Here is a 26,247-nt window from a genome sequence, read left to right as displayed (position 1 = left end):
TAACTTAGTTTTTGATCTTTAGCTGTGCATTTTTTGCAAGTTGTTTTATGTTAAAGCACACACCTTGTCACAGCATGCTGAATACTTGGATCCCTCAGCAACACGCTAACATGATAAACTATGTGATATACTTCAGAATGCTCACTGGGCAAAAGTAGTATTCTCTTTCATATTTACCTTTATTTAATTATCTCCTCAAATAGATTGTACTGGTCTTAAACCCCTCATTTGGAAAAATATTTGTTTTTCACATGAAAAAAAAAGTAATCCATGCAATGATTTTGAAATAGTTGGCCTCGAGCAAATGGAGGAAAGAGATCGGAAGCAGATGTAATGAGTAATGTGCTAAGCTGCATATTTGTGGGATGGCTAGATTACATGTATTTATACTAATGCACCATTGGAAAAAAGCAATACGCTTTAAATTGCTTCCTCATGTAATATAGATCTGCATAACCATGAGTGCTCTCCCCGGCACATTTTGCAAGAGCAAAATCTATACTGTGGATGTTTTCAAGCTGCCCCTCTTTAAAATATGCCTTTGATATGCAATGAATGTTTCTCTCAGAATTATTACTCTTAAGTGTCTGTTTGATTCGGTTGGTAGTACACATGCCTCTGAGCCACCAGATGCTGGGTTTGAGTTCCACACCATGACTTGAACCTATAATCTAGGTTGATGCTGTAAAAGGCTGTATTGTCTTTCAGATGATTTGTTAAAATGTGGCCATTCGGATGGTTCAGATATAGATTATATGACACAGTTTGAAGAAGAATGCCCTAAGAATTGGTCATCTGCCACTTGTTTCATGTTTGTGTGAAATATTGTTGAACAGAATGACAGCTGTGTTTCCCCATATAACTGCAAATAATTCATTCTACATTACGTGTTTCCGATGATATTTAAGAGACACAACAGAACAATATATGAATGCAAGTTTGTTGTTTCTTTATTTAGCAATGAAACCCTGCACATCCTTGTTGGAGGGGATGTTGTTGGAGATGGGCTGGGGGAGGGATGTCATTTTGGCGATCTACGAGAAGATTTTGGAGGAGGATACGGCATCTTTGGAGGGGGTTAAGGCCAAGTGGGAGGAGGAGCTGGGGGGCCTCTGGGGGATTGTTGTGGTGTGAGGTGCCTCAACCTCTTGTCCAAGGCTAGGCTTAATACAAATAAAGGTGGTGCATAGGGTGCACCTGACGAAATCAAGGTTGAGCTGGCTGTTTGAGGGGGTGGAGGATGCGTGTGGGAGGGGCCCAGCCAACCATGTACATACGTTCAGGTTCTGTCCGAAGTTGGAGAAGTTTGGAGTTCTTCAGCATTATTCCAGTGAACTTGGACTTGGGAGTCCAGTCCTTGGGAGGCCAAATTTGGGGTGTTGGACCTGGTGGAGCTTCAAGCAGGGGCAGATGTTTTAGCCTTTGCCTCGCTGATTGCTCATATGCAGGTTCTGTTGGGGTGGAGGTCAGCTTCTCTGCCCTGTGCCTCAGTGTGGCTGGGGGACCTGATGGAGTTCCTGTGTGTTGAGAAGGTTAAGTTCACCTTGAGGGGTCCTATGAGATGGAATCTGTTTATTCTAAGAGTTGGTTACAGTCAGCTGCTAAAAGGCGGGACGGGGGGGGTTATTTTTTGAGTCATATATCAGTTGGTAGTGTGGGGAAGGAGGTGGGTTCTTCTGTTTTTTGCTTTATGTATAAAATGTTAAAAACAAAAATATTAAAAAATTTAATGAAACCCTGGTGACTGTTTACAGTCTGAGTTTATCCACCCACTTCAATTTTCCCATCTCTAGTTCCCCTAAGAAGGAGTGGGAAGCCTTAACCTACTGGTAACAATTTGATAGGATTGAAAGATTTGCAGGCATTTTATAGGACTGTTAAATGTCAACACCTGGGGCGGCATGTGGCGCAGTGTTTAGCACTGGGACTGCGGCGCTGAGGACCCGGGTTCGAATCCCAGCCCTGGGTCACTGTCCATGTGGAGTTTGCACATGCACATTCTCTCCATGTCTGCATGAGTTTCACACCCACAACCCAAAGATGTGCAGGGTAGGTGGATTGGCCACGTTAAATTGCCCCTTAACTGGAAAAAAATATATAATTGGGTACTGTTAAAAATTGTTTTTTAAAATGTCAACACCTGAATCTCACGGGTGAGGAAACCCAAAAGTCTGGGCCAGTGGGCGTTAGTGTACGAATTGAAATTTTAAGAACTTTTTACACTGATCTTTTCTTTCTGAATTTGAAATTGCCAACGTGGGATTTGAACTCGTTCACTGAATTGCTAGTGCAGTGAAGCGAAACTTGGGCAACCTATAGAATGCACCTCCAAAGTACTGGGGAAAGTACTATCAGCGGTACCTTCACAAGATCCTTCAAATCCAGTGGCAAGAACGGCAGTCCAACAGTAAATACAATGTTCAGTATTGAGGTGCTAATCACTCAAAACAGCCCTGCTGGGCAGGGCATTTTGTGTGCTTGCCACCAGACTCTCTAAACACCTACTTGGAATGTGGTTGTGGCAGGAGATGCCCAGGACAGAAAGAATGCGATAAGAGCTATCCTCAAAGCATCCCTGTTGGAAATCCCTGATTCATAACTGACCAAAATGGAGAAGATCCATTTGAGGAGGCATGGCATTCTATTGATGTATTCATGGGAATATGCAGAGGTGAAGTCGATACATTAGAGCGCATAAACCTCCAAGCACCACCTATCTGCCCTGCATTTGGCGAAGTCTGCAGATCATGCATTGGACTTAACCAATCATCTCATAGCTCATTGAACTGGAGTGGAAGCAAGTTGTCCTTAATCCCAAAGACCTGCTTAATAATGAGGAGACGCTACTGTATTAAACTGCATCTCTTCTCCATTCTGTGGGGTTTCAGGTTCACAACGACAAGGTCCCAGGTTCGATTCCCGGCTTGGGTCACTGTCTGTGCGGAGGTCTGCACGTTCTCCCTGTGTCTGCGTGGGTTTCCTCTGGGTGCTCCGGTTTCCTCCCGCAAGTCCCGAAAGACATGCTGTTAGGTGAATTGAACATTCTGAATTCTCCCTCCGTTTACCTGAACAGGTGCCGGAATGTGGTGACTAGGGGATTTCACAGTAACTTCATTGCAGTGTTAATGCAAGCCTACTTGTGACAATAATAAAGATTATTATTATAAAACTTGGGGATAAAGATTATTTTTATAAAACTTGGGAACAGAAGAATCAAAGGTGGCAACCTAGAAATCAGATTGAAATAAGATGCAAGTGGTCCAGGCAATGTTAGATGAAATTTGATGCAGACATATGTAGAATATGCTTTGTAGGATGACAAAATGTTTGACAAATGCATTGTGACTATTGGAAATCCTCCAAGGGTGAAATTGGGAGGGACTTCAGGTGCCTATTCAAGATTTTCAACGTGCAGAGTGGCATTTCAAAGAAACAAAATATAAACAGAACAAAAATAATAAAGTGTACGATTCAGGGGAAGTGTTCTGGTTGCATGTACTTTGGGAACTGTCTGATTCTTGTTGTCAAGAAACAGGGGGAGGTATTGGAGAGCGTGTGAGTGCATCAGTGTCATGAAGCTAACCCCACAGCGCCTCCAATTTGATTTACAAGGAAAGGCTTGAAAGACTTGGAATTTTCAACCTGTTGAGGAAGACTTTTGATAATATAGAATTATAGAAGATCGTAAATTGTGTACAGAAAATGTTAATCCAGACTGCTATATTAAGTTGAACAGTGGGAGTAGAAAGATGTGATGTGTTCAAACGATTGAAAAGTAATTTTAAGACTGATGCTGTCAAAGACTGATAAATATTTGGAATCCTATCCTCTTCAAAAGTGAAGGAATGTATATGTATGGATAGAGTCTGGTTTGAATGTAATTCCTTCTTTGGTAACCAGCCAGCACTGAAGAATGCTCACATAAACAAGATACAGGAGGGTTGTCTGCATTTGTGCAACAGAACTCTAGGAAGTTGTAACTCCCATGAGGTGTCTATCTGGATCCTCTGATGTACAGATTAAAGTGTGCACTACAGATGAAAAGAGTCAACTTCCCAACACAAAATGCAAAGATCCCATTGAACAGCAGCATTTATTTATAAAGCAAAATATCCCAAAGTGCTTCACAGGAGAAATGTCAGACAAAGGTTTACTAAGCGACATTAGGAAAGATCATCAAAAGCTTGGTCAGAGGTAAGTTTTGAAGAGTCTCTTAAAGAATGAGAGGGAGGTTTAGGGAGTATATACTAAAGTCTGGATCCAGATAATTGAAGGTATAGCTGCCAGAGTAGTTAAAATGGGGGATGTGTAAGAGGCTAGAACTGGAGGAACACACAAATCACTGAGCGTAAGAGAGCTGATGGAGGATGCAGAGCTGAGAAGGGAGCAACATTATTCAGATTTGGATGCACATTCTTTATCCCTCCTTGTGGGTGAGTCAAAATTCAAGAACTCTCAACTGATTGTGGGAGCACTTTCTCACACAAACTACTGCAACAGTTTAAACGGTACGCCTACTTGCCACCTTTTTAAGGTCATCCAAGGATGGGCAGTGAATGCTACATTTGGCAGTGACGTCCACATTCTGAGATTGAATTAAAAATAACCCAAGAATAATGTGTTGGCTGCCAATATCGGTCATGTGTTTTAGGAGTCGTGAACATGTACAGGGGGTTTGATGGGGTGAAGCCCTACCAATATTTTCAGGTTATTAATACATATGAGTGGATGCCACTATCCAGAAATGTTGTAAAACTACTGGTTACAATATGAACTTGCAGAGCTTTTATTAAGGGTGCTCTTTTTGTTTTGTTTCAGGTAGTGGAGCTACAGCTGTGGTTCAGGCTGCCTACTGTATCCCAAAGAAGGAGCGAGTTGCAATCAAACGCATCAACCTGGAAAAATGCCAGACCAGCATGGACGAACTCCTGGTAATGCATCGAAGAACACATTTAGACCAGCAGTATAGGGGAGGCCTGAATAGGATTGAGTTGTTTTGGCCATTCATGAATGTAGCCAATGAAGGTTGTATTAATGTAAAGCAAAAAGACTTCTGAATGTGTAAAATAAAGACAAAATTCTGGAAATATACCACTGCTGTCAGTATATAGAAAAAGTGGATACTAGACTCTCCTTTAGAATCAGTAAGGCAATAGGTAACTGACTTCCTAGTATTGCATTTTCAGAATTTTCTGCTTTATTTCAGGTTTCCAGAATTTGTAAACAAAATAACAACTGAAAGACAGATATGCAAATAATGGAAGAGATTGGATTTACTAAACTGTTACTTTAATGTTTGTGACTTTAATCTGCTGATAGATTGGGCAAATAAAACCGTTGAGGAGGAAATCCTGGAGTGTATGCGGGTTGGTTTTTATGGACCAATACTTTGAGGAACCAACTAAGGAGCAGGCCGGATGACTGGGTATTGTGTAATGAGAAAAGAAGAATTGGCAATCTAGCTGTGCAAGACCCCTTTGAGATGGGCAACCATAATATGATAGAATTTTTCATCAAGATAGAGAGTGATATGGTTGATTCTGAGATTGGTCCTGAATCTAAATAAAGGAAACTATGATGGTATGAGATGCGAGTTAATCGATTGGGAAACCTTACTTAAAAAGATATGACAGTGGATAGGCAATGGCAGACATTCATGGAGCGCATGGGTGAACGGCAACAACAATTGTTCATTCCTGCCTGGCGCAAAAGTAAAACTGTAAAGGGGCCAAACCATGGCTTACAAGGGAAATTAGAGATAGTATTAGATCCAAGGAAGGACCATATAAATTAGCCAGAAAAACAGCAGACCTGAGGATTGGGTACAGTTTGTAAGTCAGCAAAGGAGGACAAAGTGATTCAATGGGGAGAGCAAAATAGAGTAAGAGAGTAAGCTTGCGGGGAACATAAAAAATGATTGCATCTAGCCTTGTCCACTCTACTGGTCACATTCTCAAAGAATTCCAGAAGATTTGTCAAGCATGCTTTCCCTTTAGTGAATCCATGCTGACTTGGACCGATCCTGCCCCTGCTTTCCAAATGCTCAGTTATTCCATACTTAATAATTGACTCCAGGGCGGCACGGTGGTGTAGTGGTTAGCACTGCTGCCAAACGGCACTGAGGACCCGGGTTCAGTCCTGGCGTCAGGTTACTATCCATGTCGAGTTTTCACATTCTCCCGTGTCTGCGTGGGTCTCCACAACCCAAAAATGTGCAGGGTAGGTGGATTGGCCAGGCTAAATTGGAAAAAAAGAATTGGGCGCTTAAAATTTTTTTTTAAATAAAAAAAAGTTGACTCCAGCATTTCCTCCACCACCGACGTCCGACTAACCGGTCTATAATTCACTGTTTTCTCTCGCTCTCTTTTTTTTTTTAAAAGTGGGGTTACTTTAGCTACCCTCCAATCCATTGGAACTCTTCCAGGGTCTACAGAATGCTGGAAAATGCTCACCAGTGCATCCAATGTTTTTAGGGCCACTTCCTTAAGTACTCAGGGATGCAGAGCATCAGGCCGTGGACCCATCAGGTTTAAATCCCATCAATTTCCCCAATACAATTTCCTGACTAATAAGGATTTCCTTTAGTTCCTCCTTCATGCTGGACCCTCTATCCCCTAGTATTTCTGGAAGGTTATTTGTGTCGTCCTTAGTGAAGACAGATCCAAAGTATTTGTTCAACTGGTCTGTTGCCCATTATGAATTCACCTGATTCTAACTATAAGGGGCCTATATTTATCTTCACCAGTCTTTCTCTCTTACATATCTGAGGAAGCTTATGCAGTCAGGTTTTTTTGCCAATCTTACACTCGTATTCTATTTTCCCCTTCCAAATTAAATCCTTTGTCCTCCTCTGCTGAATTTTAAATTTCCCCAGTCTTCAGGCTCGCTGCTTTTTCTGGCCAATTTATATGCCTCTTTGGTTTTAACACTATTCCTGATTTCCCTTGTTATCCGTGGTTGAGCCACCTTCCCCGTCTTACTCTTGCGCAAGACAGGGATGTAAAATTGTTGAAGTTCATTTTTGTGTTCTTTAAATGTCTGCCATTGCCTATCCACCGTCAACCCCTTAAATATTCTTTGCCAGCTTATCCTAGCCAATGCATGCCTCATGCCATCAAAGTTAGCTTTCTTTAAGTTCAGGACCCTCGTCTCCGGCTTACAGAACGAACATACAGTGCAGAAGGAGGCAATTCGGCCCATCGAGTCTGCACCGACCCACTTAAGCCCTCACTTCCACCCTGTCCCCGTAACCCAATGACCCCTTCTAACTTTTTAGTCACGAAGGGCAATTTATCATGGCTAATCCACCCAACCTGCACGCCGTGCCGACTCCGCACAGACAGTGACCAAGTGGGGAATCGAACCTGGGACCCTGGCACTATGAAACCACAGTGCTATCCACTTGTGCTGCCCTATCCATCAACTTAACTGTGTCACTCTCCATCTTATTGAAGAATTCTACCATATTATGGTCACTCTTCCCTAAACGATCTTGTACCACAACATTGCTAATTAATCCTCTCTCATTGCACAATACCCAGTCTAGAATGGCCTGCACTCTAATTGGTTCCTCGACCTATTGGTCGAGAAAACCATCCTTTATATATTCCAGGAAATCTTCCTTCATCGCATTGCTACCAGTTTGATCAGCCCAATCAACATGCAGATCGAAGTCTCCCATAATAATTGCTATACCCTTACTGCACAGCTCCTTAAAAAATATTTTTACAGTACCCAATTATTTTTGCTTTCCAATTAAGGAGGCTAAATTGCCTACTCCTAGGTCATATGTTCTAGGGAGGAGATGCTCTGGCTGATTTCCCAATCCAGCTCTTGGTCTGTAACATTGTAGTAACAGATGAGGAACATATCAGCAGGCTCAATGGGCCGAATGGCCTAATTCTGCTCCTATATCTTATGAATTTATGAATTAAGGGACAATTTTGCATGGACAATTCACCTACCCTGCACATTTTTGGTTTGCGGGGGTGAGACCCACACTGACACTGGGAGAATGTGCAAACTCCACGCGGACAAATACCCAGAGCCTTGATCGAACCCAGGTCCTCAGTGCTTTAATGCAGCAGTGCTGTATTGCAGAAGTGCTAACCATTGCGCCACTATGCTGCCCCAACTGCACACATCTCTAATTTCTTGTTTGATGCTATCTCCAACCTCACCACTACTGTTGGTGGTCTGTAGACAACTCCCACTAACGTATATTTGCCCTGTGGTGTTCTTCTGCTCCACCCATACAGGTTTCATATCGTCCACGCTAATGTCCTTCCTTACTATTGCATTAATTTCCTCTTTAAAAAGCATCACTACCCCACCTCCGTATCCTTTCCTTCTTTCTTTCCTGAATATTGAATACCCCAGGATGTTGAGTTCCCTTCCTTGGTCACCCTGGAGCCAGGTCTCCGTGATCCCAATTACATAATATCAGTTGATTGTCAGCGCAGTTAATTCATCAACCTTATTACAAATGCTTCTCTCATTGAGACACAGCAGTCGGGCTTGTTTTTTTTACATTTATTATTTTTTTAGAATTCTGATGTAATGTGGCTCTTTTTGATTTTTGTCTTTTGTTTCTCTGCCTTCCACTTTTCCCTTTACTGCCTTTTGTTTCTCTCCCCAGCTTGCTTTCCTCCGATCTCCTGCATTGGTTCCCATCCCCCTGCCATATTAGTTTAATCCCTCCCCAACAGTGCTAGCAAACACTCCCCTAGAACATTGGTTCCGGTTCTGCTCAGGTGCAGACAATCCGGTTTTTACTGGTCCCACCTCCCCCAGAACCGGTTCCAGTGTACAACAGCAGCGATGTCTTGCTGTAGTTGTACAAGGCCTTGGTGAAACCACACCTGGAATATTGTTTGGTCGTCTTTACCTCGCGAAGGATATTCTTGCTATTGAGGGAGTGCAGCAAAAGTTTACCAGACTGATTCCTGGGATGGCAGGACTGATGTACGAGGAGAGATTTGAGTCAATCAGGATTATATTCTCTGCAGTTTATAAGAGTGAAGGGGAATATCATAGAAACCTATGAAATTCTAACAGGACCAGACAGCGTAGATGCAGGAAGGATGTTCCCGATGACAGGGTAATCCAGATCCATCGGTCACAGTCTGAGGATACTGGGTAGACTGTTTAGGACTGCCATGAGGAGAAATTTCTTCACCCAGAGAGTGGTCAACCTGTGGAATTTGCTAGCACAGAAAGCAGTTGAGGCCAAAACATTGTATGTTTTCAAGAAGTTAGGTATATCCCTTGGGGCTAAAGGCATCAAAGGATATGGGAAGAAAGCGGGAAAGGGTTACTGAATTGGATGATCAGCTATGATCACAACGAATTGCGGAGCAGGTTTAAATGGCCTCCTTCTGCTCCCATGTTTCTATGCTTCGATGAAGTGTAACCAGGTTGAGAAAATGGGAATTCCAGAGAAAGGTCACTGCAGACATGAACAAGCCCAGGCAGTTTGTACTGAAGTGATTTGGTTATTCATGCCTGTATGTGTAGCACAGTTTCTATTTTTAAATTTGTAAAGATTCTAAAATATTGCATGGAAAATTCTGTGACTTAAATTTGGGCAGAACTGTTGGTTAAAAGATGGAGGTATCAGAGATGACATTTAGAGGGAGCACGAATGCCATATTGACCCATTCCTTGTTACGTGACGGAGTATATTTAAGAGTGCACATGTTGCTCCGCAGATTTTGGGTGTGTCTGTTCACTTTAGTCACGGATAATCAAATTGTAGGTATGAACATATTTTTGAAGAATGTTCATAATTTGATATATCGTGAAGCGGTTGATCTTAAAGTGATAGAAGCTATGCTACAGATCTGTCAGCATCTGTTCAAAAGGCCAACAAAAGCAATGTACTGTGGATGCTGGAAATTTATAATGAAACCAGAAAATGCTGGAAATATTCAGGTCAGGCAACAATTGTAGAGAGATGAAAAGTTAAGATTTCCAGTTGATATTTTCGTTTGCATTTGACCACAAGCATGATCTGTTAATATAAAGTAATGACCTGAAATTGTTACCTCCGCATTAAGCGACATGGAGAATTAAAATGATTTGTGTGGTTACGTCTTCAGCTCAAGATTGTTCGATTGTAAGGCACTGGCATCTCTCTTCTTTTCCAATCCCGATTGTCCTGCTATAGATTTCCAATGTTTTATTCAGATTTCCACTATTTGAAGCTATCTAGTTTTGCTTATTTTGCACTCTGGATTGTTGCAGAATGAACTCTTATTAATTAGGCCAATTGTTGCAGAATGAACTCTTATTGATTGGGCCGACTATCACAATTCATTCTGTGACTCTGCTCTGCTAGTAGCACTCAATGAGTTGGACATTTTCAAATGGGGTCTGGATAAAGTAGATGGGGCAAGAAGTTCTCATTAGCAAAGAGGATACCGATCTAAAGTGATTGACAAAAGAACTGGAAGTGACATGAGGAAATTTTTTTGTTTTACGGTTAGGAATGCACTGCCTGACTATGTGGTGGAATCCGATTAGATCATGGCCTTAAAAAAAGGAGGGCTAAAAGTGGGGGACTAGACCCGCTGAGCAGCTTTTGCAAAGAGTTGGCACAGGCATAACAGTGAGTGGCCTCCTTCTATTCTGTAACCATCGTAATAATCTTTATTATTGTCACAAGTGGGCTTACATTAACACTGCAATGACGTTACTGTGAAAATCCTCTAGTCACCACATTCTGGCACCTGTTTGGGTACACTGAGGGAGAATTCAGAATGTCCAATTCACCGAACAAGCATCTCTTTCAGGACTTGTGGGAGGAAACCGGAACACCCGGAGGAAACCCATACCGACACGGAAAATGTGCAGACTCCGCACAGTGACCCAAGCAGTGATTGTGACCTCTTGAGTTCTACTCTTGATTTGAACATACAACTAGGTTGAAATTTTAATGCAGCCATGAGGGAGTTCTGCATTGTTAGATGGTACCGTCCTTTGGATGAAGCATTAAACTCTGGCCTCGACTACCTGCTTGATAGACATAAATGATCTCTTGGATTTATTTCTAACCTAGTGTTCTTGGTTGACTCTATTAAAAACAGATTAACTGGTCACTCTTCAGTCCTGTTTTTGGGGCTTCTCTGTGTACCAATTGGTTACCATACTTGTCTACATAATAGTGACTACACTTCAAAATTAATTAATAGTTGAGACATTTTGGGACACGAGAGCCACTAAATAAATGCTTGTATTTATTCTCTTTCTTCCAAAGGTGCTGACTGGAATCTGGTTCTGCAGGTGGCAGTTGCACTCCAGCACCGCATTCAAGTAACCATTATTTTTATATAATATAAAATTAAAAAAAGAGAGTGCTGGAAATGTGTGGGTCAGGCAGCATCTGTGGAAAGAAACAGTTATTGTTTTGGGTCGATTACCTTTCATCAGAACTCATGAGAAGTCCTGATGAAAGGTCAGTACCTGGAACGTGATTCTGTTTCTAACTCCACAGATGCTGCCAGACCTGCTGAGTGTTTCTAGCATTTTCTGTTTCCATTTCAGATTTCCAGCATCCACAGTATTTTATTTTTGTGTTAAAGAGTCCTTTTCCTTTAACTCCTCGTACAATTTTCTTTCTGGCTCAAAGGTGGGTCAAGAAAGATCAAATTAATTGAAAGTGACAAGCTAGTTGTAGTGTGAGGATGCACTAGTTCGGAAATGCAGATCTTCAAAAGTGTTCAGCTGCACTATCGCTACCCTTCCTTCCTAACTTCGTCCTCTTGCCTCACATTCAATTTTCTGTGTTTTTGACTGCAGGATTGATGGTATTGCTTCATAATCTCTGATCTTTCTTGATTTTAAGGAATATGAATTTTCTGTAAAGGCAGGCTTTTTTTTTTTTTTTGTTGCCCCCCTCAGTCTTGGGGCTTGAGTCGCCCGTGTTTTGCTCCTTGACTGCTACCCCGAATCCTGCCTGGCTGGCTCACTCACCACTCTCCTCATGGCTGCTTTCACAAATGTGCCTGGCCCTGGTGGTGCTTCACACCTCACCTTGACGATCTCGCAGCACTGCTAGCTGCCTGGCCATGGCCTGCCCAACCCTGGTCTGGGGGTCAAGTTGCCCCTACACCCCTCCACGACGACTTGCTTCTGAGTCCTGACTGCTTGGCTGGTTCACCACCTCCCTTGCTTTTTTCCGCAGAAAAGTTAGTTAAGTACACATAGGAAATCTTCGCCTTGACTGCTGCCTCTCTCCCTCCTAGCCACCTAAATGGTCACCAGTGTTTTCCCACTCTAAAGGGACTCTTATCAATCCGAGTCTGATGTTACTCTGGATTGCCTGCAGATATCGGACTCTGACTGGTGCCCACAGACACTGGTCGGCAGGGCCCCCCCCCCCCCCCCCCCCCCCACTCCCATTCTCATCCTCTTTTCCCTCTCCCTGTCCCTCTCATCATACTTTCATTTCAGTTTTTTAGTTTTTTTTTCTGTCATTATTCCTGTATCTTGCTTTCATGCAATGAAATATAATTCATCAGACTGTAAACTGAAATCCCTCTCTGGAGGAAAAGGAATCTGGCACTGCAAATCGTTGTAGTACTTGCAAATTGTCCACTAAGGTAGCCTTATCCAAACTTGACTGGTTCAAATGTCTTTAAACTATGAGCAGATTTGGTTATATTGGGATTGTTACGACAGGTAGTATTGAGGAAGCAGGGGGGTTGCAGAAGGATTTGGACAGGCTAGGAGAATGGGCAAAGGGACCAGCACAGTGGCGCAGTGGTTAGCACTGCTGCCTCACGGCAGCGAGGTCCCAGGTTCGATCCAAGCTCTGGGTCACTGTCCGTGTGGAGTTTGCACATTTTCCCCGTGTTTGCGTGGGTTTCGACCCCACACCCCAAAGATGTGCAGGGTAGGTGGATTGGCCACACTAAATTGCCCCTTAATTGGAATAATGAATTGGGTGTACTCAATTTATATATTTTTTAAAAAGAGTCTGTGCTCATTGGAGTTTAGAAGGATGAGGGGAGGATCTTATTGAAACTTACAGGATACTGCGAGGCCTGGATAGAGTGGATGTGGAGATAATGTTTCCACTTGTAGGGAAAAACTAGAAGTAGAGGACATGATCTCAGACTAAAGGGACGATCCTTCAAAACTGAGATGAGGAGGAATTGCTTCAGCGAGAGGGTGGTGAATCTGTGGAACTTGCCGCAGTAGGCTGTGGAGGCCAAATCATTGAATGTCTTTAAGACGGAGATAGGTTCTTGATTAATAAGGGGATCAGGGATTATGGGGAGAAGGCAGGAGAATGGGGATGAGAAAAATATCAGCCATGACTGAATGGTGGAGCAGACTCGATGAGCCGAGTGACCTAATTCTTCTCCTATGTCTTTATGGTCTTCAGGTCTCTTCTCTTACCTATCCAGTTTTAACCAGATAATCACCTACAGTAGTTCTCTCTTAACTTCTCCACTGTCCGTGAATTGACAGATAGCTCATTTCACATCCAGTACTAGATTTGCAGAAGTTTCTTCCAACTAAATTTCAGGTAGTCCAAAGCCACTGTTTGCAATCCCTACCACAATCTCTGTTCCCTCAGCATACACCTTTTTCCACCCCATTCCAAATTTCTCCCTGACAGCTGTCTGAGATGGAACCACAATGTTTGCGACCCTGGTATCATGGAAGAATGTAAGAAATAGGAGCAGGAGTAGACCATGTGGCTCATAGAGCCATTCAATACGATCATGGCTGATCTTGGACTTCAATTCAATTTTCCTGGCGACTCCCCATTTTCCTTAATTGCCTCCGAGACCAAAAGTCTGTTTATCCGGCTTTGAATATGCTCAACAGTGGAGCATCCACAACACTCTGGGTCAGAATTCCAAGGATTCACAACCCTTTGAGTGAAGAGATTTCTCCTCCTCTCAATTCTAAGTGATTGGCCCCTTATACTGAGACCGTAAACTGTGTTTTGGATACCCTAACCAACGAAAACAATCTCTCAGCATTCAGCTTCACAATTTTGCAGATTTCAATGAGATCACCTCTCATTCTCCTCTTCGTGTTTTTAATATAAATTTAGAGTACCCAATTCATTTTTTCCAATTAAGGCGCAATTTAGCGTGGCCAATCCACCTACCTTACACATCTTTGGGTTGTGGGGGCAAAACCCAATCAAACTCGGCGAGAATGTAAAAACTCCACACGGACAGTGACCCAAAGCCGGGATAAAATCTGGGACCTCGGTGCCGTGATGCAGCAGTGCTAACCACTGCACCAGGGAGAATCCAGCAAAGAAGGTCGTGCAGTGCTGGTCTGAGGAAACAGAAAAGCTCTTACGTGAGTATTAGAGACAGTGGACTGGTCCATATTTAAGAACTCAGCGACCAACTTAAATGGGTATGCCACCACTGTCACAGACTTCATCAGCAAATGTGTGGATGACTGCGTGCCAAAGAAAGCAGTACGTACGTTCCCCAACCAGAAACCATGGCTTAATCATGAGATTGACTCCCTACGGAAAGACAGATCTGTGGCGTTCAAGTCCGATAAACCTGACCTATACAAGAAATCCAGGTACGACCACCGCAAAGCCATCCGAGATGCCAAGAGAGAATATCAAACCAAGCTAGAGTCTCAGACAGACTCTCGGCGATTGTGGCAAGGGCTAAACAACATAATGGGCTACAAAGCGAAGCTGAACAGTATCTCCAGTAGCAGCGCACCCCTCCCCGATGAACTCAATGCATTCTATGCTCTGTTCAAGCAGGTAACCAACAATCCGCTGTCGAGTGCCCCAGAAGTCCATAACTCACCCATACCCACCATCACAGCTTCCGAAGTCAGGTCAGCCTTCCTGAAAGTGAACTCTCGGAAGGCGGCGGGCCCAGACGGGATCCCTGGTCGTGCACTCAGAGCCTGCGCGGACCAGCTGGCAGAGGTATTCGCGGACATCTTTAACCTGTCTTTACTCCACTCCGAGGTCCCCACCTGCTTCAAGAAGACCACCATTATACCGGTGCCAAAGAAGAACCAGGCAACGTGCCCCAATGATTACCGTCCGGTGAATGGGGTTTGTGTGGGCGCGAGGGACTCCGAGGGTGAGAAGGGTGTTCCTGGAGCGGAGTAGAGATAGGGGGGGCGCACTGCCCAACCTCTGTGGGTACTACTGGGCCGCCAATGCGACAATGGTGTGCAAGTGGGTGATGGAGGGGGAGGGGGCTGCATGGAAGAGGCTGGAGACGGCGTCTTGTGTGGGTACGAGTCTGGGGGCGCTGGCAACGGTGCCGCTGCCGTCCCTCCAAGGAGGTATACCATGAGCCTGGTGGTGGAGGCTGCCCTCAAAATCTGGGGGCAGTGGAGGCGGCACAGGGGAGAAGTTGGGGCCTCGGTGTGGACCCCAATACGGGGGAACCACCGGTTCGTCCCAGGGAGAACAGATGGAGGGTTTTCGGGGTGGCACAGGGCAGGGATACGAAGGTTGGGGACCTGTTCCTGTTCGTGGACGGGAAGTTCGTGAGCCTGGGTGAGCTGGAGGAGAAGTACGGGCTCCCCCCCCCCCCCCCCCCCCCAAGGGAACACCTTCAGGTACTTACAGGTAAGGGCGTATGCCAGGCTGCAGGTGGTGGATTTGCCGCGGCTGTTGCCACACGCAATACAGGACAGGGTGCCCTTGGGGGAGTGGATGGGAGTGGGGATGATCTTGGAAACTTACCAGCTGATGCAGGAGGAGGAGGAGGCCTTGGTGGTGGAGGTGAAAGGTAAGTGGGAGGGAGGGTGAACTCTTCCTCATCGTGCGCGAGGCTCAGTCTCATACAGTTTAAGGTGCTGCACAAGGCACACATGACCGGGACAAGGATGAGCCGGTTTATTTGGGGTGAGGACATGTGTGTTAGGTGCTCAGGAAGCCTAGCAAATCACACCCATCTGTTCTGGGCGTGCCCAGCGCTGGAGGAATTTTTGAAGGGCGTAGCGAGGACGGTGTCGAGGGTGGTAGGATCCAGTGTCAAACCGGGCTGGGGGCTCGCAATATTCGGGGTCGCAGAGGAGCCGGGAGTGCAGGAGGCGAAAGAGGCCGGTATTCTGGCCTTTGCGTCCCTGATAGGCTGGCGAAGGATTCTTCTTCAATTGAAGGATGCGAGGCCCCCAAGCGTGGAATCCTGGATCAACGATATCGCGGGGTTTATTAAGTTGGAGAGGGTGAAATTCGCCTTGAGAGGGTCGGTACAAGGGTTGTTTAGGTGGTGGCAACCGTTCTTAGACTTCCTGGCAGAACGGTAGACATTGGTCAATGGCAGCAGCAACCCGGGGGGGGGGGGGGGGCCTGACTTCAGTCGTAATGAAGTGCTTCATACACCCAGAGCACCTTGACCCACTGCAATTCGCATACCATCGCAACCGGTCCACAGCAGACACCATTTCCCTGGCCCTACACTCATCCCTAGAGCATCTCGACAACAAGGACTCCTACGTCAGACACCTATTTATTGACTACAGCTCTGCCTCCAACACCATAATCCCAGCCAAGCTCATATCAAAGCTCCAAAACATCAACGGGGCCGAGGTGGAGATGGTTAGCAGTTTCAAATTCCTAGGGGTGCACATCTCCCAAAATCTGTCCTCGTCCACCCACGTCGACGTAACCACCAAGAAAGCACAACAGCGCCTATACTTCCTCAGGAAACTAAGGAAATTTGGCATGTCCACATTAACCCTTACCAACTTTTACAGATGCACCATAGAAAGCATCCTATCTGGTTGCATCACAGTATGGCAACTGCTCGGCCCAGGACCGCAAGAAACTTCAGAGAGTCGTGAACACCGCCCAGTCCATCACACGAACCTGCCTCCCATCCATTGACTCCATTTACATCGCCCGCTGCCTGAGGAAAGCGGGCAGCATAATCAAAGACTCCGCCCACCCGGCTTACTCACTCTTCCAACTTCTTCCATCGGGCAGGAGATACAGAAGTCTGAGAACACGCATGAACAGACTCAAAAACCGCTTCTTCCCCACTGTCACCAGACTCCTAAATGACCCTCTTATGGACTGACCTCATTAACACTACACCCTGTATGCTTCATCCGATGCCGGTGCTTATGTAGTTACGTTGTATACCTTGTGTTGCCCTATTATGTATTTTCTCTTATTTTCTTTTCTTCCCCTGTACTTAATGATCTGTTGAATAGCTCGCAAAAAATTACTTTTCACTGTACCTCTGTACACATGACAATAAACAAATCCAATCCAACCATCGTGCTGCCCACTTCTCATTCTCTTCTAAACTCTAGGGAGTATAAGTTCTATTTACTCAGCTGCTCATCAGGACAACCCCCACACTCGGAGACCAATTTAGTGAACGTTCACTTTATTGCCTCCATTGCTTCCTTAAATGTGGAGACCAAAACTGTGCTTATGTTTTCAGATGCGGGTCCTTAAAACCCTGCACAATTGTGGCAAGACTTCTTTATTCTTCTGTTCTAATCCCCTTGCAATAAATTTAACATGTAACCCGAGATGCGTTTCCGAACATGCACCTATCGGACTGCCTATTTCCATCTCTGAAACATTGCCTGACTCCTCCACTGCCTCCGCTCCTCATCTTCGTTACGTTTAGTTTTGACTTTATCACATTCCTGGGTGTCCAATCATCTTCCTTCCACAACCAGCTTTTATATAATCCTAAACTCTGGTTGTGGAACCTGATTCTGTTCACAATCCCCTTTGTGGCTGCTGATCTATTTTGGCTTCTGGTTAAGTGAAATTTTTGTTTTGTCAAATCTCATCCGCATTTACAAATCCTTCCATGGTCCCTCTTCTCCCCATCTGTGTGAACTCCTCCAGCCTTACAATCCCACAGATATCTGTATTCCTCCGATTCTGGCCTCCTGAGTATCCCTGTAATCATTGGGGGCCTGGCTTTCAATTGCCAAGTTCCTTGAATTCCTTCTTGAAACCTTTTAACGTGTCTTCCTCTTTCCTGTGTTTGAGCGCTCCAGGAAAGGTACCCTTTAAGCCAGATGATCAAAAAGGTGGTTAAATATTTTCTTATGTGGTTTTGTGTCAAATTTTGTTTGATGTCCCTGTGAAGTGCCCATGGACCTTTTGCAATGTGAAAAAATGGAAATTATTGTTGTATGCACCACTGCTAATAGAAGTGAACTTGTCCACAATAGGTAATTTGGACATTCTGAATTCTCCCTCAGTGTACCCGAACAGGTGTTGGCGTGTGGCGACTAGGGGCGTTTCACCGTAATTTAATTGCAGTGTTAATGTAAGCCTACTTGTGACAATAAAGATTATTATTATCTTCAATTTGCTAAATCATCTTCTCTACCACAATGCATCAGATCACATGGACTCAGTCAACGGGGATCTGTGATGTAGGAAGACACATGGAAGGAAAGAGGACCTTTGCAAGAAAGGCATTAGTGCTTAGGAAATAGGAAATTGTGTGGAATTGTTCGATGGAATGCTGGACTCGATATAGCTAAAATCGGGTAAGAAAGTCTGATATTTGACTAGAAGTCTTGATCACTGAAACACAAAAAAGGCCTACAGGTGGTACAAAAAGCAGAGACAGATCGTTCAGTGGGAAAATCTGGAGAATCAATTTTTCTCTCTTGATAAAGGGGATTGGGAGGAGACCCTATTAAAATATGTAAGACAGTGTAGAAAACATTAATCTAAAACCAAAATTTTGCAAAGGAGTACATAGAGATAACTATAATTGAGAACTGTTGCCAGGAAATTCTTGGCCATGGATACATTATGCAATTTAGATTTCTGGACAGTGCAATCGAGGAACAATCTGAGATTAATTTGAATTGGATCATATCGGGTCATTCTGAATGAATAAACTGAATGGCTTTCCTTACTCATATCTAGCTCGTGATCTCATTCTTTTGCCAGCACCACCTCTGTAATTGGAGTTTATCAGCATCTCTTTTTGAGGGAATTTCCTGCTGGGAGCCGATGTTTTCCACCAAAACAATGGATGTCTTTCTTTTGTGAATTGATTGTTTGCTCGACTCAGCCCCAAACAGCAAACAGAAAACCAATTTACTTTTATTGCCGATTCAGCTCCTGTTTATCTTTAAATGAAGCATGAGAATATAATTTGAATTGAAGCCACGGCACCTCTACTCATTAAAAGTTTCCAACTCTTGAGCTGCATAATCTCAATCAGTATTGAGCAGAATGAAAGAAAGGCTCCTGTTTATGAGGTACTTTGACTCCAGTCAAATGTTTAATTTGCTTGACTCAAAAGTAACTTAAAGATCCCCATTGCACTGCATTTCTCATCTTTAAAAAAAAATGCTTTTAAGGAGATGGCAGAGATTGCTTTCAATGTAATTTCCCCTGTTTTTTCTCCATTTTAAGGATGGCATGTGTGAGGTATCGCGTGAGCAATTATTGTGCTATGTCAAAGCTGAATCCTGAAGCAATTGCCAGTGTTTTTCTTTAAACTTTGTTTTTCTTAAGGTGTTGACCCACATTATGAAGTTCCATGGGCACTGACTACCACCCCTGGTAGTCAACTAAATAGCCTTAAAATACTACCTAAAGACTGGTACACGTGCTAGTGTTTAAGTGGCTATTGAGTAAATCCAGACCAGAAATGTATGAGCTGTTGAGCTAGGTGATGGGAGGTGAAGTACAAATATCCAAACCAATGAGTGCACTTCATTTATTTATGTAGATTTTTGAGCCCCATTTGGAAAAGATGCAAGTCCTGCAATGCCCCCCGCCACCCCAAAATCTTGTGCATGCAATAAATAAGTTAGATATTTGGATTGGATTTGGATTTCGGGTTTATTATCACCTATATCGAGGTAAAGTGAAAAGTATTCTTCTGTGTACATTGCAGACCGATGGTTGCATACATGAAAAAACATAGGACATGATAAATACACAATGTAAATACATCGACACAGACATCGGGTGAATCATATGGAGTGTAGTACTACTCAGTAGAGAATATGCGTGGAGAGATCAGTTCAGTCTATAGAGGATCATTCACGAGTCTGGCAATAGCGGGGAAGAAGCAGTTTTTGAATCTGTTAGTGTGTGTTCTCAGACTTCTGTATTTCCTGCCTGATGGAAGAGAATAACCCGGGTGGGAGGAGTCTTTGATTATACTGCCCGCTTTCACAATGCAGCGGGAGGTTTAGACAGAGTCAGTGGAGGGAGGTGGGTTTGCGTGATGGACTGGGCGGTGTTCACTCCCTCTGTAGTTTCTTATGGTCTTGGGCTGAGCAGTTGCCATACCGGGGCTGTGATGCATCCACATAGGATGCTTTCTATGGTGCATCTGTAAAAATTGGTTAGAGTCAAAGTGGACATGCCGAATTTCCTTAGTTTGCTGAGGAAATATAGGTGCTGTTGTGCTTTCTTGGTCGTAGCCAGATTGTTGGTGATGTGCACACCTAGAAATTTGAAGCTGTCAACCATCGCCACCTTGGTACCATTGATGCAGACAGGGGTGTGTGCGATACTCCACTTCCTGGGTTTCCTCCGGGTGCTCTGGTTTCCTCCCACAAGTACCAAAAGACGTGCTGTTAGGTAATTTGGACATTCAGAATTCTCCCTCTGTGTACCCGAACAGGTGCCGGAATGTGGCATCTGATGTGAATCAAGGTTGGGGAGACAATTTACGAGCTTGAGGGCATAGTTGTTCACCGGGGCTACTGGAGTGTTCGCCAGTGAACCATAACCAATAATATAGCGACCATTAGTGTTGGCAATACCCGCAAGAATTGAGATGGCTGTGCCCCTGGCCCTACCATTAAAACTGGAGTGGAAGACTTGCCCCACTGAATTCTTATGCAGCCATGCCTGGTCATTTATATCCTATAAAAACACATCAGAGTTTAGATTCTTAAAATGGGCAAAAACCCTAGACTACTTTACTGGCCATTCGCACTTCGGACATTCTAGGTTACCAAGCAAATTGGAGGTCTCCCACCGCTCCGCAGCCTGGAGTCAGCCATTTCCAAGGAGGAATACCAAGCAAAGGATCTCGGAAGTTGACGAGACCCACCCAAGCTGGCCCCCTAGCCAAGTTATGCGATCTGACAGAAAAGGACTTGCAAACAGCACCAGTCAACTTACATTAAAACCATTCCCTCCCCAATCCCATAATGCCTCTTTGTAATACTAATAAATAATACTCTAACCCTAACCCCCCCACCCCCCCCACCCCCAAATTTAAAAAATCCTCACGCACTATATGCACAAAGCTAATAATCACCAACTGTTTGCGAAGAGCTGCAGTAAACCCTAATTCCGTTATTCATAAAGGCCCACCTTCTCAATCTTGCCCCTTGTCTGAGGTGTGGTGGTCCTCCGGTTAAATCACCACCAGTCAGCTCGGGTCATCATTAGCCAAGAGACTTTCTTCCCCCTCCTCCCCGGAGAAGATAACAAACAAACCGTCTAATTGTTACAGCGCAACAATAACAATCAAATATCAAACCCAGCAGTAACTACAAATGCCAAACATGATAGAAACTGAATACAAGACACCCAGGCGCCAGTATACATAATAGAATAAACATCAACATGTATTAAGCAGAGTTCAAGACCAAAGGTTTTCGATTTTTAGAATCTTAAAATCTCTTACAGTGCAGAAGGGGGTCCATTTGGCCCATCGAGTCTGTACCGACCATTTGAAAGACCACCCTACTAGCCCCAATCCCTTGCCCTATTTCTGCAACCCCACTCTAAGGAGCAATTTAGCATGGCTAATCCACCTAACACCTGCACATCTTTGGACTGTGGTAGGAAACTCTCTCCGGCATGGAGAGAATTCGACATAGGAGCAGAATTAGGCCATTCGGCCCTTGAAGTCTGTACCACCATTCAATCATGACTGATAGGTTTCTCACCCCCATTCTTCTGCCTTCTCCCCATAACCCCTTATTAAGCAAGAATGTACAACCAGCACACAGTGACTCAAGGCTATCATCAACTGGGTCCTTAATGCTGTGAGGCAGCAGTGCCGACCATCATGCCGCCCTTCTGGCGAATCAAAGAGGCGATCTTTCTCACCAACAGTCACTCTTTTGAGGCGAGCCCGTTAGATCATGCCAAATCCAATTCCTTTTTGGTATGGGATGGATTGTGGCCTGTTGAAAGTTGCTCTTTTGCCAGGTCAGCGCTCAAATCTTGGTAAAGTTGGATAAAGTGGCCCTCCCACTTTGCCTCCTGGTGCTCCTTAGCCCAGCGAAGGATTTTTAAAAAAACCTGTGAAACTGTTCGACCGGAAGTGGCGTTTCTCCAAAGCTCGAGGCTTTGGCCGCAGGGAGCGATGAGCCCGGTCTAACTCTGGGAGACATGAACACACTCTCACCCACCATCTTGTGAAGCATGTCCACAAAGTAATTAGTAGGGGCGCAGCCCTCTTACTTCTCTGGCAATCCCACTATGCGGACGTTTTGCCTCCTCGAATGGTTTTCAAAGTCACTTACCTTGATCTTGAGGATTTTATTGCACACCACCTCTGAGGCTAGGCCTGCTTGCAAAGACGTGATCCGGTCGCTATGATCCGTAAGAGCCATTTCAATACCTTTCAGCTTGGCAACACGTTTTGTCCAGCTTTGAATTGATGTGGGCCAAAGCCTCATCAATTGGTCTTGTTAGGTCTAATGCTGGGCTCTGCCAATGTTTTTCTAGGTCTCCCGCAATTATGTGGCTGAGTTCGTCGGCTGTGAAGGCATGGGTAGTATTGGAGAAGAAGAACCTGCCCCCGCCATCTTAACTTTGTTTCGGAGCTTGAAGGACTGCGGCCCAAATCTTTTATGTCCATTTGAGAGCAAATGTGGCTTCAGTTGACTATCTCATCTGAAATGCAATGGCTTTGACAGTCTTCAGTACCATATGTTAAGAAATTATGATAAAAACATATGTTGTATGTTTTTTTTAAAAATGGCAACTGTAGTCTAGATAAGTTGGCTGCATTGATGGAACTAGTGCTTTGATAAGCCTAGCCATACTGTAAACAGATGTTTACCTCGGGCAAGTTGGTCACAATTGAAGATGGGGATGTCATTCTCCGCCGGCGGGAGTCTCCGTCTTGCCGGCGCCCAGGGGTTTCCCGACGGCTTGGGGCTGCCCCACAATGGTGGGGCTGCCCCCTATTGACCGGCTGGTGTTACGGAGACTCCCGCCGGCCGGTCGGGGAAGAAATGTGGCGGGGCGGGTAGGAGAATTTCGCCCAGGATGTCAGACATGTCAGTAAAGATATTAGAATTTCAAAGGAAGTGATGAGGTATGAATTTCACAACTGCATTCTAAAAGGTGAACTTGTGAAATGAAGGTAATTTAAGAGTGACTTCTGAAGTTAGTTCAGATTAGGGAAGATCAAAAGAGAAACCAGTACATCATGGGCAAGTTCACCATATGTGTACTGGCTGCTTTTGAGAGCTCAACTCACAACAGGAAGCTGTGTCAACTCCCAACATGCTCTGCTTGCGGGGGGGGGGGGGGGGGGGGGGGGGGGGGGGTCGGTCCTTTTTGAGAAACCAGTTGTTTTATCCTAAATTGGAAGCATGCTGGAAAGATATGTGCCTGGTGTGGTAACTATTGCTAGATTCTGCCTGTAGTTTTAAAAATAATCTTTTATTATTGTCACAAGTACGCTTACATTAACACTGCAATGAAGTTACTGTGAAAATCCCCTAATGGGATGTTGTTTGGTGAGATATAGCTCTGAAGTCAGGAAAATAGAGGGATTTGGAACTGGGTAAATTTAAAGATGCTGTGCATGGCCATTGAAGTAGTTTAAGTGTATTTCTTGTTCTATTTTATTGTGTAATCAGCCATTTGTTTAAAATCACCACAAAAACATTTGGGATACCCTTCACATCTTTCCTTGCATTGTACCAAATTGCAAAATACAGTTGAAATGAGGCATTTCAAGCTTCCCTTCTGAGATTTGTAATACCCTAGCATTTAACAACAGCTGTGCCCTCAACACACTGATTTGCGCATGAATGCTACCAAGACTGGAGTTAACACAGTTTTTCTGTGCATACCAGACCTACTTTTGCTACTTCTATAATTTAAAAAAAAAAATTCTAATTAGGTTAAAATTGATTTTATTTAAGCTAACTTGAAAGGCCACTGGCGATTGACCTGATTGTGCTGCAGAAGTACCACTGACAATGCAGTGTTGCCTCAGTACGAGTGTCTCACCCGAGTCTCAAACCTAGAACTGTTTGACCCAGGATGAGAGTTGTGCCAGCTGGTAACGATTCATGATAATTTAAAGCAACGATTCAATGAGCATGTTTTTTTTTCTTTTTGTAGTCCGCTCCATCTATAGTACTCATAAACAAAATAGGCCTACCTAAGAGGGTCAACGCTAGGGTTCGTCCGGAGATGGCAGCCGTTTATCAACTTCTTTGGGGAAAATTAGCTGTCAGCAGAGGCAAAAATCTAGAGGGGGTAGGGGGGGGAAAGTTAGGCTATTTTCTGTTAAGGGTAGGAAGGACTTGTTCGGGATGAAAATGATGCATGTACTATGTTTATATTTGGATTCGCTTTCTTTTCTGTTATTATAAAATTACAATACCTTGGTAAAATGTTTTTTTTTTTTAAAAACAAAATAGACGTGTTTGCATTCCTGATCTATTCTCAAAATATGTAAATTATTATTAGTACTTACCTGCACACCCCACCCCCTTCAATTTCTAGATGAACCGCTTTGTGACTTTTATCCTTTATTTATCCTTTTTGCACTGACCTTGGTTTGAGCCTGTCCCAATGATGCAGTTCCTTTCCATCCCAATACAGGTGTCAGTGCCCATGAAATCGAACCTCTCTTACCCACACCACTCTTTCAGCGACATATTCACCACCCTAATCTGCTTATCCAAGCAGTTGGCTTGACTAAATGAAACGGGAATGATAATTCTTTGAGTTCTATTCTTGCTCCTAATTATGAGTACTCCAAATAAATCCTTTTGCTTGGTCTTCCTTGGGACGTAGTGAATCTATGGAATTCTTTACCGCAGCCTGCTGTAGAGACTGAATCATTAAGTAAATACAAGGCTGACATGGGTGCATTTTCAATTAGTAAGGGAATCAAGACTTGTGGGGATAAGGTGGGAAATTGGAATTGATGATTGTGATATCAAATCAATCCAGGAGGCAATAGGAAACAGGAACAAGATGAGGCCATTCAGCCCCTCAAGCCTGCTCTGCTATTCAATAGGACCATTCGCTTTCCTGCCTTTTCTCTGTAACCCTCTATTCTCTTGTTGATGAAGAATCTATCCATCTCCGCCTTAAATATGCACAAAGACTCTACCCCCACAGGTCTGTGTAGCAACGAGTTCCAACGACACTCAACTCTCTGAAAAGAAATTCCTCTTCATCTCAGTCTTAAATTGGCATCCCTTTATTCTGAGACTATGCCCTCTGGTCCTAGACTCTCCAATGAGGGGGATCATCTCCACATTTACCTTGCCAAACCCTATAAGAATTCTATGTTTCAATGAGATCAAATCTTCTTCTTCTAGATTTCTATGTTTAACCTTTGCTCAATAGGCATCCCTCCATACTGGGAAGCATCCTAGTGAACATTCTCTGAACCAGCTCCAATGAAATACTATCTTTCCTTCAATAAGGGGACCAAAATTACTCAAAGTACTCCCGATACGATCTCACCAGTACCTTACAGTTGCAGCAAGACTTCCCTACTTTTGTACTCCAACCCCCTTGAAATAAGATCCAATATTCCATTAGTTTTTCTGATTACCTGCTGCACCTGTGTGCTAGCTTTCTGTTTTGTGCACAAGTACCCTCAAGACCTTTGTGTTGCAGCTTTCTGCAGTTTTTCTCCATTTAAATAATACTGTTCTTTTTTCTCCCTTGCAAAATGAACAACTTCACATCTCACTCTATTCGTCAGCTTTTTACCCACTTAACTTATCTATACAACTTTGCAAACAGTTTGTATCCCTCTTGCAACTTGCCTTTCCACTTATTTTGATGCCACCTGCAAATTTGGCTGCAATACTTTTTCTTCCTTACTCCGTCATTAATATATATATTGTAAACCATTGCGGTCCCAGCACTGATCCCTATGGAGCTCCATTGGTTACAGGTCAGCAACCTGAAAAATAATCCCTTATCCGCACTTGCTGTTCCCTGCCCATTAGCCAGTTCTTTGTCCAAGCCAATATAGTACCTCCAACACTATGGGCACATATCTTATGACTTAACCTTTTGTGTGGTACCTTGTCGAATGC

The 26,247-nt window shown here is 44.0% G+C and overlaps 1 protein-coding gene across 2 annotated transcripts in view; it reads left to right on the top strand.

The window, feature by feature from the left end:
- The window catches only part of LOC140385744 (serine/threonine-protein kinase OSR1-like), a 265,075-nt gene that overhangs the window by 64,922 nt on the left and 173,906 nt on the right, over positions 1 to 26,247 (top strand). The window contains exons 1-2 of one of the 2 annotated variants that reach the window (XM_072468207.1): positions 4,819 to 4,931; positions 18,340 to 18,489. Coding sequence is in view for 1 of the 2 variants with exons in the window: in XM_072468206.1 (XP_072324307.1) it covers positions 4,819 to 4,931 (113 nt within the window). In the remaining variant the exon portion in view is untranslated. Of the gene's footprint in view, positions 1 to 4,818; positions 4,932 to 18,339; positions 18,490 to 26,247 lie in introns of those variants that run through there. The other variant, XM_072468206.1, reaches the window with a different exon arrangement.

This window comes from Scyliorhinus torazame, chromosome 11 (assembly GCF_047496885.1).
Source record: "Scyliorhinus torazame isolate Kashiwa2021f chromosome 11, sScyTor2.1, whole genome shotgun sequence".
Classification (NCBI taxonomy): domain Eukaryota; kingdom Metazoa; phylum Chordata; class Chondrichthyes; order Carcharhiniformes; family Scyliorhinidae; genus Scyliorhinus; species Scyliorhinus torazame.
Note: the sequence above shows the minus strand (reverse complement) of the source record. Positions and strands in the feature narration are given on the sequence as shown.